The sequence below is a fragment of the Oryx dammah genome, unplaced genomic scaffold, assembly GCF_014754425.2.
Source record: "Oryx dammah isolate SB20612 unplaced genomic scaffold, SCBI_Odam_1.1 HiC_scaffold_26, whole genome shotgun sequence".
Lineage (NCBI taxonomy): Eukaryota > Metazoa > Chordata > Mammalia > Artiodactyla > Bovidae > Oryx > Oryx dammah.
The window spans coordinates 91,621,287-91,635,833 of NW_024070210.1; the positions used below are offsets into that span (position 1 = coordinate 91,621,287).

The 14,547-nt window shown below is 36.7% G+C and overlaps 1 protein-coding gene and 1 long non-coding RNA gene across 2 annotated transcripts in view; both read left to right on the plus strand.

Moving 5' to 3' along the window:
- AP3B1 (adaptor related protein complex 3 subunit beta 1) overlaps nucleotides 1-12,885 on the plus strand; it is a 236,592-nt gene extending 223,707 nt beyond the window's left edge. The window contains exon 27 of the mRNA XM_040225914.1: nucleotides 12,152-12,885. Within this exon, the coding sequence (XP_040081848.1) occupies nucleotides 12,152-12,305 (154 nt within the window). The 3' untranslated portion in view covers nucleotides 12,306-12,885. The remainder of the gene's footprint in view (nucleotides 1-12,151) is intronic.
- On the plus strand, nucleotides 4,386-10,494 carry LOC120852584. Its single transcript, XR_005718590.1, has 2 exons — nucleotides 4,386-9,257; nucleotides 9,365-10,494. It is a non-coding gene; the product is annotated as an uncharacterized LOC120852584 (long non-coding RNA).
- Nucleotides 12,886-14,547: the final 1,662 nt, after the last annotated feature.

Genomic DNA, 14,547 nt, shown 5'->3' on the forward strand with positions numbered 1-14,547 from the left:
GCTAGTGACTTGAAATGAAAGTAAAATAATTAATCCTTAAGTAAACATGCAGTGATTACTTAGTCCTCTGTGAGCTTAAGGAAATTCATTGCAAACTATCTTTAATTCCTCTGTCATTTTACTGCCAATGGCATACTTCCATCATTACATTTAGGAAATAATTTAAAATCAAAGAGAGTGCCTTCAAACCTTTAGAAATTTAATGTATCTTTTTAAATTAATACAGGGGCAAGAGAGGCCCCAAAGGAAGATTTCTGTGGGTTATCTGGGTTTTTTAGACTCAACTCTGCCATTATTGGGCTTTAGAACTTCTCCTTATGGGCTTTAAGTTCCTCATCTGTTTGGAAATGGATGGCAGGGAAAGGAAGGTGATTGAAATGAAATTATGTTATCTGTGGAAGAATGCTGGACTTCACATCAGAAGAGCTGAGTTCAAGTCTGGATCTGCCATTACACAGTTACCTGACTTCACCTACTCATCATGGCAGATTGAAAGCTGCATGTACTAGTCACAAATCAAATTTACCCTGTGCCTTTATTTTTTTTTTAAAGGGAGGTCACTAGGTAAATTGCTCAAGAGATCTGTGTACCTTCCGTCTGAGATCTGATCTGCTTCCCTTTCTTTATGATAAGCCCTGTCATTCTCACATAAGTTGATGATAAAATAATAAAATGGATAGAAGGTCTTGTTGGTGAGTGAGTGAAGTCGCTCAGTCATGTCCGACTCTTTGCAACCTCGTGGACTGTAGCCTACCAGGCTTCTCCGTTCATGGGATTCTCCAGGCAAGAATACTGGAATGAATTACCATTTCCTTCTCCAGGGGATCTTCCTGACCCAGGGATCGAACCTGGGTCTTCCACATTGGAGGCAGATGCTTTAACCACAGAGCCACCAGGGAGCTATGCAAATACAACTTATCCATCAGTGTTATTCAATAGAGGGGAAAATGAACAAAAAGAAGACTTTTCAGTGAAAATTTTTAATTCTATGTCTTCCTTGTTTTGTTTTCTTCTTTGAATTTTTTTTTTCCATTTTCCTGAGTGGTTTTCTTTAGCAGAAGTTGTGTTTTACTTATGGATCCTTTGAATTATTGAAATTACTAAAACACCAAAGTATTGTATGTCATCTGTAACTTTTAGCTTATGCTTTATGAAATTTTACATGACTCATCTAGTATCCAGCAATACTTCAGTCTTACTTTAATATGTTCTTTCATAATAGATGAAACAACGCAGGGTAACCCTTCTTTATGCTGGAACTTCTAATTTTGTTTTGCATCATATATGGGTTTTTAACTTCTCTGAAAGCAATGAGAGTGTTCCATATTTTTGTTTCTTAGAAGAAAATAGCCAAAATACCTTCTCAAAGCCAACAAATATGAAAACTGTTTTCCTTTTGGGAAACAGAGAGACTCTTATTAGCACAATTGTATAATTCTCAATTAAAGCACAAAATTTGCCTGTAACTTGTCTTGGTGGTTTAGAGTGGTTTAATGCCTGTTCAGATGATTAAGTTACAGTCAATTCTCAGTTATCCATACCAGTACAGGGGAGGTACACAATAGGAACCATTTCTATTCAACTTTGGAGTGCAGAAATTGCACTTGCACTTTTTAAAAAATAACGTTATGCTTTTATTCTTGGCTGTACTGGGTCTTCTGTAGTCGTGGCAAGCAGGGGCTGCTCTCTAGTTGCGGAGCGCAGGCTCTAGACGCACCAGCTCCGAGTTGCCACAGGTGGACTCAGTAGTTGCAGCTCCCGGGCTCAGTAGTTGTAGTGCACGGGCTTAGTTGCTCTGCAGCATGTGGGATCCTCCCGGATCAAGAATTGAACCCGTGCCTCCCGCACTGCAGGCAGATTCTTTACCACTGAGCTACCAGGGAAGCCTGCACTTAGACGTCATGGTCCATGGTCCTCATATTCATATACTTCTGCAGTGTGTTGACACTTTTATAATGAAGCCTTATCACAGCAGCCTGGCATTTGGCTCTGTAGCTTGATGGGGGAGTCCAAGTGACTAGAGAGCCAGAAGAGAATGCAATGGCTGTATCTAATTCAGAACAGGCTGTGCTATCTTGACTTGCCTCAAAAGTATCATCCTACTGACTGAAAATGTTTTACATTTGCTTTTTTTTATAGTTAGGTATGGCTATAATAATGTTTTAAATTTTAGAAGGCTTCCAGGTAATAAATATCTAGAGGTCTTGATACTTGTGGTCTTTAATAGAGAAAATAACAAAAATTATTATCCTGCAAATGTAACATTTTTGCCACTCTTTTATGCCCAGTAAGTTAAAACCAAAATAAACAATTACTAATAAAATCTGTACCGATGGCTATCTTCATTTCATTTAAAATGAAATAGCAATTACTGTTCATAATAACAAAAATTAAGTTTACTACTTTATTAAATTTTATTAATGTTTTTAATGGTAGTGTTCCAACAGTGTATTACCCTGTGGGATGAATGAATATATATATCTAAGCTTATATATTAATTGTCATAATAAAATTGAAACTCTATGAGATTTTTTCTTCTGTGGTAGTTGCTTTTTTGAGTTTATGAAAAATAGTACCAAAACCATTCTTGTATTTATTAATGGTAATAAGTTTAAAATTACTTGAAAAAAAAATATGCATGAAAAGCATTTTGACCATCAGTATTTTAAGAAATTAAATTATTCTTGGCTGGCCTACTTATTATGTTCTATTTAATTTTTCAGGATCTTTTATTTCTGAGAGGACTTTTGAATTAACATTAGAATATTCTTTGTGACCATTCAATGAATTAAGTTCCTGTTGTCTAATTTTAGGATCATTTGTTCCTACTACACTTTACAATTTGAATATTTTTTACATTAAAAACCAAGTTTAAAAATACATAAGAATTAGCTAAGAAAAAAATGAATCTTCATTAATATGCAGAAGTGTGTAATAATATAAAGTAGACATTTTAATTGAATACATAATAGAAAATGGCTTCTAATACATTAGCAGAAAATACCTCCATTAAGGAAAAGTCAATTAAAGGAGCACAAGTTTTATGGAATTCACTTCAAAAACCAGGAGCATTTTAAGTATAGTTAACCACTTTTAAAGATCAGTTGAAAAAGTATAACTACTTTTAGATTATATGACATTTAGCTTTGATTTTCTAAATGAGCCATAGAATCAGAAACCCAACCAGTATACTATTAAAACACTTAATTTCTATCTTCATTTCCATGGTAGGTACTTACATATCAAAAAAGCTGCTCTTTGAGAATAAAACCATCTTACTGAGATCTGCAGAGTTATGGTCGTTGTGCCAATCTTGCTATTTTCCAAATTACCGTTACCACATGATAAGGAGTAATATAGACATCAGAATCAAAAGAATCAAAGCATTTACTAAATATACAGCCAAATGTCTTCATGTCCTGTTTAGATACGCATAATACAGTGTCATATGAGACACTGAAAGTCTTAAAAGCATATTATTTAAAACAATACTAATAAAGAATGTGGGATTCCCAGGTGGGAATGCAGTGCAATGCAAAAGACACATCTTCAGTCCCTGGGTCAGGAAGATAACCCTTGAGAAGGAAATGACAACCCACTCCAGTCTTCTTGCCTGGGAAATCCTATGGACAGAGGAGTTGCAAAGAGTCAGACATGACTGAGCGACTAAACAACAACAAATAAAGTAATATATACAAAAAGCAGAAGGAACAGCAGTAAGTTACTATACAAATAGACTGAAAAGTTAAAGGATTATTTAATATGTTTTAGGGGAGATTAGAGACACTAGCCTTGGAAATTCTAGGTTTTTCTAGGGCCAGAAAAAATGTCTTGTTCTCCTCTAAGAAAGAAATTAAATTCAGAGGTTTTAAAGGAGATTCTTATTCAACAGTGTAAAAACTGCATTTTTTTTTTAAGTGCATTTGCCTTAATCACATTGTTTGTCCTCTGATAAACTAAGGTATAATGATCAAAATGCAGAAAGCCGAAAAATCTGTCCCTTCAAAATCTCTAAGGTTTTCCTGTATAAAAGAACCAGGTAGGAGTTTTTGTAAAACTCAGATTCCTGGGACCCACACCCAAAACCTGAGATTCAGGGCCACTGGGACAGGCCCAGGAATCTGCACTGGAGCCAGTACTCCAGGTAGCTGCAGACGGCTGTTCCAGAAGTCCGTGGTTAATGACAGCCGCATGGTGTATTTTTAAAAACGGTTTTCCTTGTGTGTTTCTTTTTCGCAGGCTAGTCATTAAGGAATGCCAGTAGACAAGATGTTTGGTTTAAGCTTTCCTTCCTTCTGTCCTGTGTGCTCCCACAAGAAAGGAATTAGCTGCGTGGCCATAGTCGTGTGCAATTCCCTGCAACCCCATGGACTGTAGCCCACAGGCTTCTCTGTCTGTGGGCAAGAATGCTGCGTTGGGTTGCCATTTAGGAGCACTTTGCAGTGGTGGCTGTGAAACAGTCTTAGACCATAAGTAAAAGTTTGTCTTTCAGCAGTCTCAGCATTGGACATTTTAACCCAGTTTCAGGAATTCTGACATTCATAGACAGTAATGTTGTTAAAAACAAGTATCGTACAACATACTTGTTTTGTTATAACGTACAACCTACTCATTTTACCCTTTCATGAACAACAAATTGACCTTATAAGGGGAAAATGTGATATTTGAGTGAAAGCAGAAAGCCATGTCTCTGTCATGATTCTATTTTAGTTCTTAAGTTATTCAGTAAAACCTTAGAAGAGCTTTCATTGTTAACTTGTATTCAGGACTTAACATTCCTTTTTACCCCCTATATTTCTTAATCTATGGTTTGGATTTTGTTTACTGTGTCACTTTTTTAATTTGCAAATTTTGAACATGTACAACCTGTGAATAATTACAATCCTAATAAAATAAGTGTTGTTTTACTGTTATGACTTAGGTCCTTAACTATTAGAAAAATATGATGCTGTGAATGGAACTGTGAATCCATGGCAACCTGGCAGCCAACTTTTTAAATTTATCAACACACCTAAAGACCGTTTATTGTTTTAGGATTAAAATAATTTTTTTTTTTTTACTTAAAGTAGTTGTAAAGAACAACTTGGTTCATTTCTAGTCCTTAAACTGTGTATACATGTTTAATGCTTAAGTATTGGCATGTACCATTGTTTGTATCCTAAAATATCCATATTGTGTAACTCCTTAATTCAGTATTTTTTGAAGACCATTGTGACAGATTTTGTTAGTGCTGGGGTTACAGACATGAGCGACACAGATACGTTTTATATTTTGGTGAGGTCTTCGCTGTTTTCCTGGTTTTGGTTCTCAGGTTGGTCAGTCTTTAAGTTACTGTTTGTCTTTGCTAGTTGTCTTCTTTCTTTTCCCCTGATAACTATGGAATATTTAAATACCGGGTAAATTTGAAGGACCGTATGGAAAAGAATGACATTTGATGTCTTGATGCCCGAATTTTATGAGCCTGGTACTATAGTCACCAAACTTCATCTGTCTAAAAACAAAAGTTTGTACATACAGTTGTTAATAATATAAAGATGCCAGGCTTCACTCTTACTCTATAACAAGTCAGAGGGAATTCCCTGTGGTGCTTTCACCGCTGAGGGCCCAGTTTAATCCCTAGTTGGGATGTAAAATCCCACAAGCTGAGCAGCATGGCCCCCCTAAAAAAGCAAAAACAAATTGGAATCTCAAACATTACTAAGATTGGTGAAACCTATTTTGTGATCAGTTTTTCTCAGTTTGGTGGTTATCCACTAGGGGGCAGCACTGCTTTTTATCTGACTGCTTTGATCTCTGAAGGCTCTGAGCAGCATTTCATTGAAAAACAAATGGGGACCTCAGTTAATTTTTACACGAAAGGCGTATTTGGATATTTCAGAAATAACCAAACTGCAGTTAATTTTTGTTTTAGGATATTCTATATTTAAATTTTATTTAATTCTACCGTTTGTGAGATAATTTTCTACAATGCAACAGTTTTACAAATAGGAATATATAAATGTTTTCATGTAAAAATGAAAGAAAGGTATTCTTGATGGTTTTCCTTCTGGCTGACAATTTTGTAAGTAATCAGAATGGGGTAAGAATTGATTTGTTTTACTCTCTGGTTTTCTGTTAAGTCCCATCCCACCCCACCCCCAACAAACAGACAAACCAAAAATTCTCTAGAATAACTGGGATGTTTTGTATCTTTCTTGAGAAAGTGCGCTTAGATATTTTTAGCTTTCTTATATAAAGAAAAGAGAACACATCATTGACAGGGTAGCGTGGGGAATCATGTTTTATACAAGTTCTAAAGATTAGAATGGAAAATAGAGTCCTAAATTATGATGGCACCTAATTCTTTTGTTTCAACTATTCTCATCAGAATGTTAAAGGAAACATTACAATATTGCTGGCCTTTTTTAAAAAAAATAATAAGGAAAAATACGTTGCTTCAGATAAATTCTCTAAACTTGAATCACATGTAAATTTTTTCTCAGTATGGATTCAATAGTTTAGTGGGCTTAACTTTTACATTTTTATAGTCAACAAAATAGGACTTTTTACAACATACAAACTCTCTGCCTTTTAAAAATGTTATGCTATATTAACTGAAAATTATAGGGATTTATCATTTAAATCCTTTAGAAAATAAATACTACAAATCAATATGCTTTGGTGTTTGATGTTAGGAAACTTATTCAAACCAGTATTTCTTACATATAATTATTGTGTGACTTCATTACACATTTGTCAACTTTGGACTAATTATTTTTACACAGCTAGGGCAGGGCACTGCATCTTGTGATCGTCTTTCTTACTAATAGGATTCTGTCTGCTTCAGCAGGCAGTAATTGAAGGCTTCATGTACAGAGTAGGGAAAAAAAAGTTTTAGCCTGACTGGGCCATTGTCACAGCTTCTGGTAACCAGTAGAACAGAAAACACAAGAAAATTGAACTCAGAATAGAAAAATCAGAAACCAGGAAGACTATCCAAGAGAAGGAAAAGCATGTCTTAGAGCTGTTGCATTAAGCGTAGCAAATATGATTCTGCATAAAAAAATCTTATGTTTGTGAATACCCTGCGGATGGATGCAGCCTCTCAGATCACTGTTTTTAAATTCATGTTCTGTTAACATTTAAGTTATTAAAAACAGCTGAGTTGCAGGGTTCTTTCTCATTCCAACAAAGAGCATTTAAGGTCCATAGCCATTTTCTCACAAATCTAAAAAAAGTACGGTTTAAGTGCATGAAGGAATAAGTTCATGCATTGTAGAAAATATATTTGTTCAAATGTGTTATTTGACCTGTTCTCATAATAGTTATAAATTTTCTCAATAGTTACAAATTAGCTTCTTTAGAAGAGTAGTACATAGGTTCATTTAGGTTTGGCAACCAGCTTATTTTGTCTTTTTCTTTAAATCTTAGGAATTATTTTTATTTATTTGAATTGGAGGCTAATTTACTTTACAATATTTGTAGTGGGTTTTGCCATACCTTAGGAATTCTTATAGACTTCAAAAATTAAATGTCAGTTGCTAGAGATAATAAACAAAAAGACATTTAATAAGATGAAATACAAATATATCCATACAGTTTTACCTTCTCAGTGGTTACAGACAACAAGTGCTTGGTGGTTAGAATGAAAATGAAAAATACCTAGATGGTATTCTTTTAATAACAAGGAGCCCATCATACATAGGCAGTACATCCTTACCTGTCACCAACTTATTTGTTCTCATTTGTGGTGGTACTGGTGTCGAGGTTGGTTGGTCTCCACGTGTCCTTCCTTACATTACAGCTCCATTCAAGGTTTTGTATTTTTCATTGCTGGTGTCTCTTTTGAAGGAGTAGGGTCTAGGAGAATATTTATTTCTTTTTTTAATCTTTAAAGACAAATTTAAAATATGTCATGACAGAGCATCAAATCAAGATGCTTTGAATTACCGAACACTACAAATCAGATGCACAATTTTTGAAGAGAAAAATCTTTCTTCTTAAAGTTGTAGAACAATAATAGATTATATGCATAAAAGGTAAATCAGAAAAACCTTAATTTATCTGTTGACAGATAAAAAAGAAATACTCAGCTGGCATTTTGCATATATTAGAATTGTGTCATCTCAAATCAGAAAGCTTGGGTTCAAATTCCTGCTCAGCCATTCACTAGCCAGGTGTTTGAGCAAGTTTCTCCACTTCTGTGGGCCTCAGGTTTCCTCATCTGTGAGTTGATGTGACTCAGGATCAAGAGAAATAATGTAAGTGAGGTACTTAGCACCCACTGCACACGGCACTTAATAAATGCTGCTATCATCATTTCCATGATCAGAAACTTCACAGCTCTTCTGAAAAACATTTTATCACGTGTGATCTTAGTTTGAGGCAAGTTCAAAGGTTCTGATGTCAGTCATTAAATTTAGTATACAAGTATTTGAAGCAAGCTGTCTTCAGTGTTTCTTACACCCCCAAGCTAGCTATTTGTTATTTACTAATTAGTACTCTTTCCATAACTATCTTTTAAATGTACATTAAAGCATAGCCTGTTTGGGAGTTAAGTGATTAAGAAATTGGGTGGGTGGGGGCGGGGAGTGTTGGGTGGCTTCTGCTTTCCATGGACCAAAACAAACCAATTGTAATCATGCTGTGTTTCAATTAAATTCATCCTTTTTGAACTGTGAAATGAGAATGTCAGAACATCTGATCTTCTGGTCCTCTGCTTTAAAACATTGTTTCTACCATTTGTGCCCATTAGAACACAGAGAACTAGTTAAAAGACAGTAGCCTTCACACCAGCTGACAGATTTGCTAGGATGATTTGCTTAACGTGTTTCCACTGCAGTGTAAGCAAATACCTCTTTTCTTCTACATTTGTATCCTGTACAATATTGATAATTTTGCGGTAATAAATATTTTAAAAACACTTACAAGACTGTAGACATGGGGTCACAGAGAGTTGAGCAGGACTTCGTAACCGGACAACAACAGGACAGTAGTTTTAATCTCTGTAAACAGACTGACATCAGAGTTGACAGTTGTCTCTGCTGAGTTTGTATTTTTGTAACATCAAACCTAAGTTTTAATAGAAAAGAGGTAAAAGGTGCTTTGGGGCTGTGCAGCCCTGACAGTCAAATAGCAGCACTTTTTGCCTTCCTATTCACAGTGTGTGACACAGTCTTCTTCATGGTCCCAAGGCATAAGTGTTAAGTAAATAAAGAGACTGCTAAGACTGCCATTGACATAATGATAACCTGTCAGAAAGAGGGACCTCTGCCGAAGTATTTGTTTTTTGTTTTTTTTTTTTTTGCACGTTTGTACCTTTAAGACACCTTCTGGCACTAAAACCCAGAAAAGGTAAGAGGCCCCAAAGTGCCTAGTGCCGAAGTATTTGTTGAATGACAATTTGGTGATGACCACATCTGTGGGGAAAGTTGCATAAACAGGTGAGACAATAGAGCCACCTAGAATCTGTCATCTGGTGACATGGGTTTAACAGAAATACAGAAATAGGGTTCTCCTGTGAAGCAGAAGAACCTCGAAAATTGGGACAAAAGGAATGCAGAAGCCTGCAAAAGGTGATAGAAAAGAGAGGTCATTTGAGGGCGGGCGATCTTGTGTTCTCCCAAAGGTGCAGATGGCCTAGGGCCTGCTATAGAGAGTGGAGTGAGTCAGAAAGAGAAATATAAATATCGCATACTAACACATACATGTGGAATCTAGAAAGATGGTACTGATGAATTTATTTGCAGGGCAGCAATGGAGAAACAGAGAACAGACCTTATGGACACGGGGGCAGGGAAGGAGGGAGCGGGTGAGATGTATGGAGAGAGTGGCATGGAAATTTACATTACCGAATGTGAAATAGCTAGCCAGTGGGAATTTGCTGTAGACCAGGGAACTCAAAGAGGGGCTCTGTGACAGTCTAGAAGGGTGGGATGGGGAGGGACACGGGAGGGAGGTTCAGGAGGGAGGGACATGGGTATACCTATGATGATTCTTGTTGACGTCTGGCAGAAAACCACAAAATTCTGTAAACAATTATCCTTCAATTAAAAAAATAAAATGGCATGCACACACACACACAAAAGTGCAGCTGAGGTGCCCGTTTCTGAATCTCTTGTATGGGCATCTAAAGAGCAGATGGGTGTGTATGTTCAAAGCTTTTATGAAACCTCTATGATTTCTGTTCCTAAACTGCTTACTTACAGTTGCTTCTCTCAGTGGAAAAACTGCTCTATCAGATTCCTTGCAAGTCTTCAGCATGTTTGGAGAGACTACACAAATACATCTACCACCCATTAGCTAATTTTTTGTTTTTTAGCTAACATTTTAAAACATGGCTTAAAAGTGTTGAAAAGATTTTCAACTTAGTAAAATTAGCATATTTGTTTTGCTTTTGATGCATTTTTATAATTGTTGGAAAACTGATCTTCATGATTCTATTTAGGCCAAAAATGGCTTATTAAGTACTCCCCTCCCCCCTGCCCTGCCAAAAAAAAAAAAAGATTAAAAAAAGAATCTAATATATTATGAGCTCTTGGTGTCATTAAAAAAAAAAACTCAAAAAAGAAATTACTTTCCATTTAAAGAGAATCTGCTTCCTGCTTAAGTGGCTAATATTTTAATTAAGTTGGGAGTGAAGTTTTTCTGAGTGTCTCCTGATAAACTCCCTCTTTTATGTTGATGGTAATTAAACAGATCCCTGAGGAGGCTGTGGGCTCCGTGCGAGGCCCGTGCTAATTGTCAGACAGGAGACACTGACCAGTTGGCTTGCTCTTGAATGGCCTGCAGCGTGCTGGCAGCGCCGCGGTCTGATTTTCTGTATTGTGAGCTGTTGTCAGGGCTAACTGGGTGCCATTGTGGCTGGAGATGTCGTGCAAATTGAGGCAGATGGCTCAGGTTCAGACACGTGTCCCACGGAAAGGGGAAAGGGGATTGGCCCTGCAAAGTGGGGTCACAGCAGGTTACAGACCTGCTCCACACTTGTTAGTGTTTTCAAAGGCTCATATGCAGCAACTTTGTTTTTCTCCAGTCATCCCTGCAGTCAAACCCCCCTCAGCCCCCTCAAAAACTGTGGAACACGCTCCATGTGGAAAACGGGGGCCTGGGAGGGGCCTGGCCTCTTCTCGTGTCTGGGGCTCAACTGTGCAGGCAGAATGAATGAGCAGGATTGACAGAGAGGTTCACTGCGTCTCCAGCGGCTCTGCAGTCAATTGCAGTGCTTAAAAGGCTAGTTCTGCTTTTAACTCCGTGTAATTAGTAGGTTCTTCGTGTCTGTGTCTTGGAATTTAGTAATGTGAGCCTTAGACCTCAAGTTTCCTCTTTCCTATTCTAAAGCAGAAAGAAGATCTAATGTTCAGAACATTTAAAAAAAATATAAACAGAGGGAGTGTGGTGTTACACTTGGCTGTCACGTGATTTTCTTCCATGTCCTCAGCATTAGAGACTGAAGTTGAATGTTTTAACATGTATGAATTCATAAAATTATCTAATTTCTTGCATAATCACTTTCAGATATGAGAAATAAAAATTTCGAGCTCTTGGAGAAAGATAGACTTCCCTGGTGGCTCAGATGGTAAAGCATCTGCCTACAATGTGGGAGACCTGGGTTCAATCCCTGGGTCGGGAAGATCCCCTGGAGAAGGAAATGGCAACCCACTCCAGTACTCTTGCCTGGAAAATCCTATGGATGGAGGAGCGTGGTAGGCTACAGTCCATGGGGTCACAAAGAGTCGGTGACGACTAAGCAACTTCACTTTCACTTGAGAAAGATAAACCTTTTCTTAACATGTTTTAAAGATGAAAATAGAGCAGTTGATTTTAAATGGCCCTATGGCTGGTGAAATGTTATATATCAAATGAATAAATGATTCTCAAATATGTAGTAATCAAGAGTTATTCACATCCATCTATTGTTCAAACTAATAAGTAAAATAGAACTCCTTTTTCTGTTCTGTTCCCAAGATACTGAAATCACCTGCTTGTGGTAAGCATGTGCTGGGCAGTTTATTGATTTTTTGGGAGAATGCTTGTCTTTGGGTTTGGGGCTGTAGGGAACCTGTGATAAATTATTGAGGAAAAAAGTTATTTTAAACCTATTTGAATATGTGCTGTCTCCGTTTTTCCCCCTCATGATAAAAGGTCTCTGGTGTTTTGTTTTTTTTTCTTCCAGGTTTGCAGCTAAAACTGTACACAGTGGGTCACTGATGCTAGTCACAGTGGAACTGAAGGAAGGCTCTACAGCACAGCTCATCATAAACACTGAGAAAACTGTGATTGGTTCTGTTCTGCTGCGAGAGCTGAAGCCTGTCCTGTCCCAGGGGTAACCTGCTTACATCTGGACTTCAGAATCTGGCACACAACAAAAGTGCCTGGCATCCACTACTGCTGCCTTTCATTTATAATAATAGCCCTTCCATCTGGCAGTGGGGGAAGAATACACTCCTGACATTCTTGTCTCCTGCTTTAGAATGCTGGTGTGTGTCTGTCGTGAATGCAGTACTTTCCCCCTTTTCGCTTTGCTAACCAAAGAACATACATTTTACTGTCAGTTATCTCACCTCCTAAATCCATGTGGCATTTTCTCTGTCCTGCTACTTCTTCTGGCCCTCTTGGCTCCCTTCCCTTTTTCAACAATGATGGACATGAACTGGATACTTAAAGTTCACTGGAAATCATCTTCCTTTCCGCAGTAAGCAAAAATTAGCCTAGAAATAGTATACATGGCCTCTCAGCTTGGTCTATGAAAAATGGTGTAGTGTACTTCTTAGAATTAAATTCAGAAACAACAATTTATCTGCAAAATTTTGTTCTATGAATTTCCTGGTATTGTAATTGGTTATTGACAACCGTCATCATGAAATTATCTCTGAATAATAAGATAAATAAACTAGCACCTGAATAACATTTGTCTTTGCATTCTTAATGAGAAATCATTTATAATCCTGAAGTTCATATGCTGCCTTTTCTTTAAAATAAATGTTTTGAGTGTTATATTATGTAGAGAAACAATGGGGTATAGTTGGTGAAAGAAAAACCACTTTCAAACCAGGTAGGTTTTCTACTTATGTTACAGTTAACTCCAAGAAAAAAGCTGATTATTTAATAACGAAAACAAAAGTCTTCATGTCTTATAGACAGTTTTGATCTTAGTAAAGATCTGATTACAGATCTTCACAGTTGTAAAGGCCTATTGCAACTACTGAAGAAATTCTTTGAATTTCATTGTTCCTTTACAGATTTTGATGCCCCCCTCTGATGGACTGACATGCCTTTGGAAGCTAACTAGTATAAACTAAATGATAGAAATCTTAAAAACTAGTTATCTGATCAACATTGTAGCACTTTTCCCTGAAGTGTTTTTTGGGGGTTTTTGTTTGTTTTGTTTTACTAACTTAGACAAGTTACTGTTTTAATAATAATTTTGTAAAAGGTTGTTCGGTGTCGGTAATCAGAAAACTTTCCTAATACTTTTAAAGCCAGTTGAAATTGTATTTACCAAACTTTGTGACACAAGGTAATAAGACTTTAAGACAGGTCCTTTTATACGGAGCCACATAGTGATTTTTGAAAGTAAAAAGAGAAGGTACATTGATTGAAACATTATAGAACATATATAAAGAGTAAAGAAAACCAGAAGCATTCTTGGGACATTGAGGCTGTGAAAAAATTATTGAGATATTTAAGGATGTACACGTTCCTGCTCCTGAAATGCAACAGCTAATCTGGGGGAAGTGTGGCTGCAGCAGGACATGCCCTTCCTCGCGCTGGAGACGTGTACTGCGACGGGACGCAGGCCAAGAAGCACCGCTGTCATTGCAGCCCCTTGGCACTTCCATTATTCAACCTGTTTCCTAGGGCTTTACACCTTTGGATTTTTAAGTCAATAACTTTTTAAAACACTATAAAGAATTTGACAGGCCAAGTATTTGTTTTCTGAAAAAATATATATATGCTTACTGTCAACAAAGCAGAGGGGGAAATGCATGCCATGATGTAGAGGTTTTTATTTTCCCTGTTAGGGCACTCATCTTTGAAAAGAGGGCATGCAAGGTCTGTTTTTTAAAACAAAGGAAATTTCAGTAAATTTTACCTTTGAAGAAGATCACATTTTTTACTTAATTTTTAGATTTAATATGTACATTAATAATGTGTGGTATGTTAGCAGTTGAAACTGAACATCAATAGCTTCTTAACATTTTTTCACATAAATGAGAAAAATGACCGCAGTCCCAAGTTAAAGATCCAGGGAGTTTTTGTTGTTTTTTTTTTTTTACCTTTCTTTGGCACAGTGATTCAGAGTTCCTTTCCTCATATTTCTTTTAACTTTATCATAATCCATGATTATCTTTTAAATTGTTCCATTGAGTCGAGTTAGTCAATGTTGAATTCTTAATTCCAGCTATATTTTTTCATTTTAATGCCCACTTAATGGGACACTTTATGTACACCAATCTTGAAGAATGGCTCACATACTGTATTTCAGACTGAGCCACATTTTTGGTATCACAATACGTTTGCTTTATTTATTATAAGAAAAGGAAAATGTTTTATTCTGAAGAGACTATA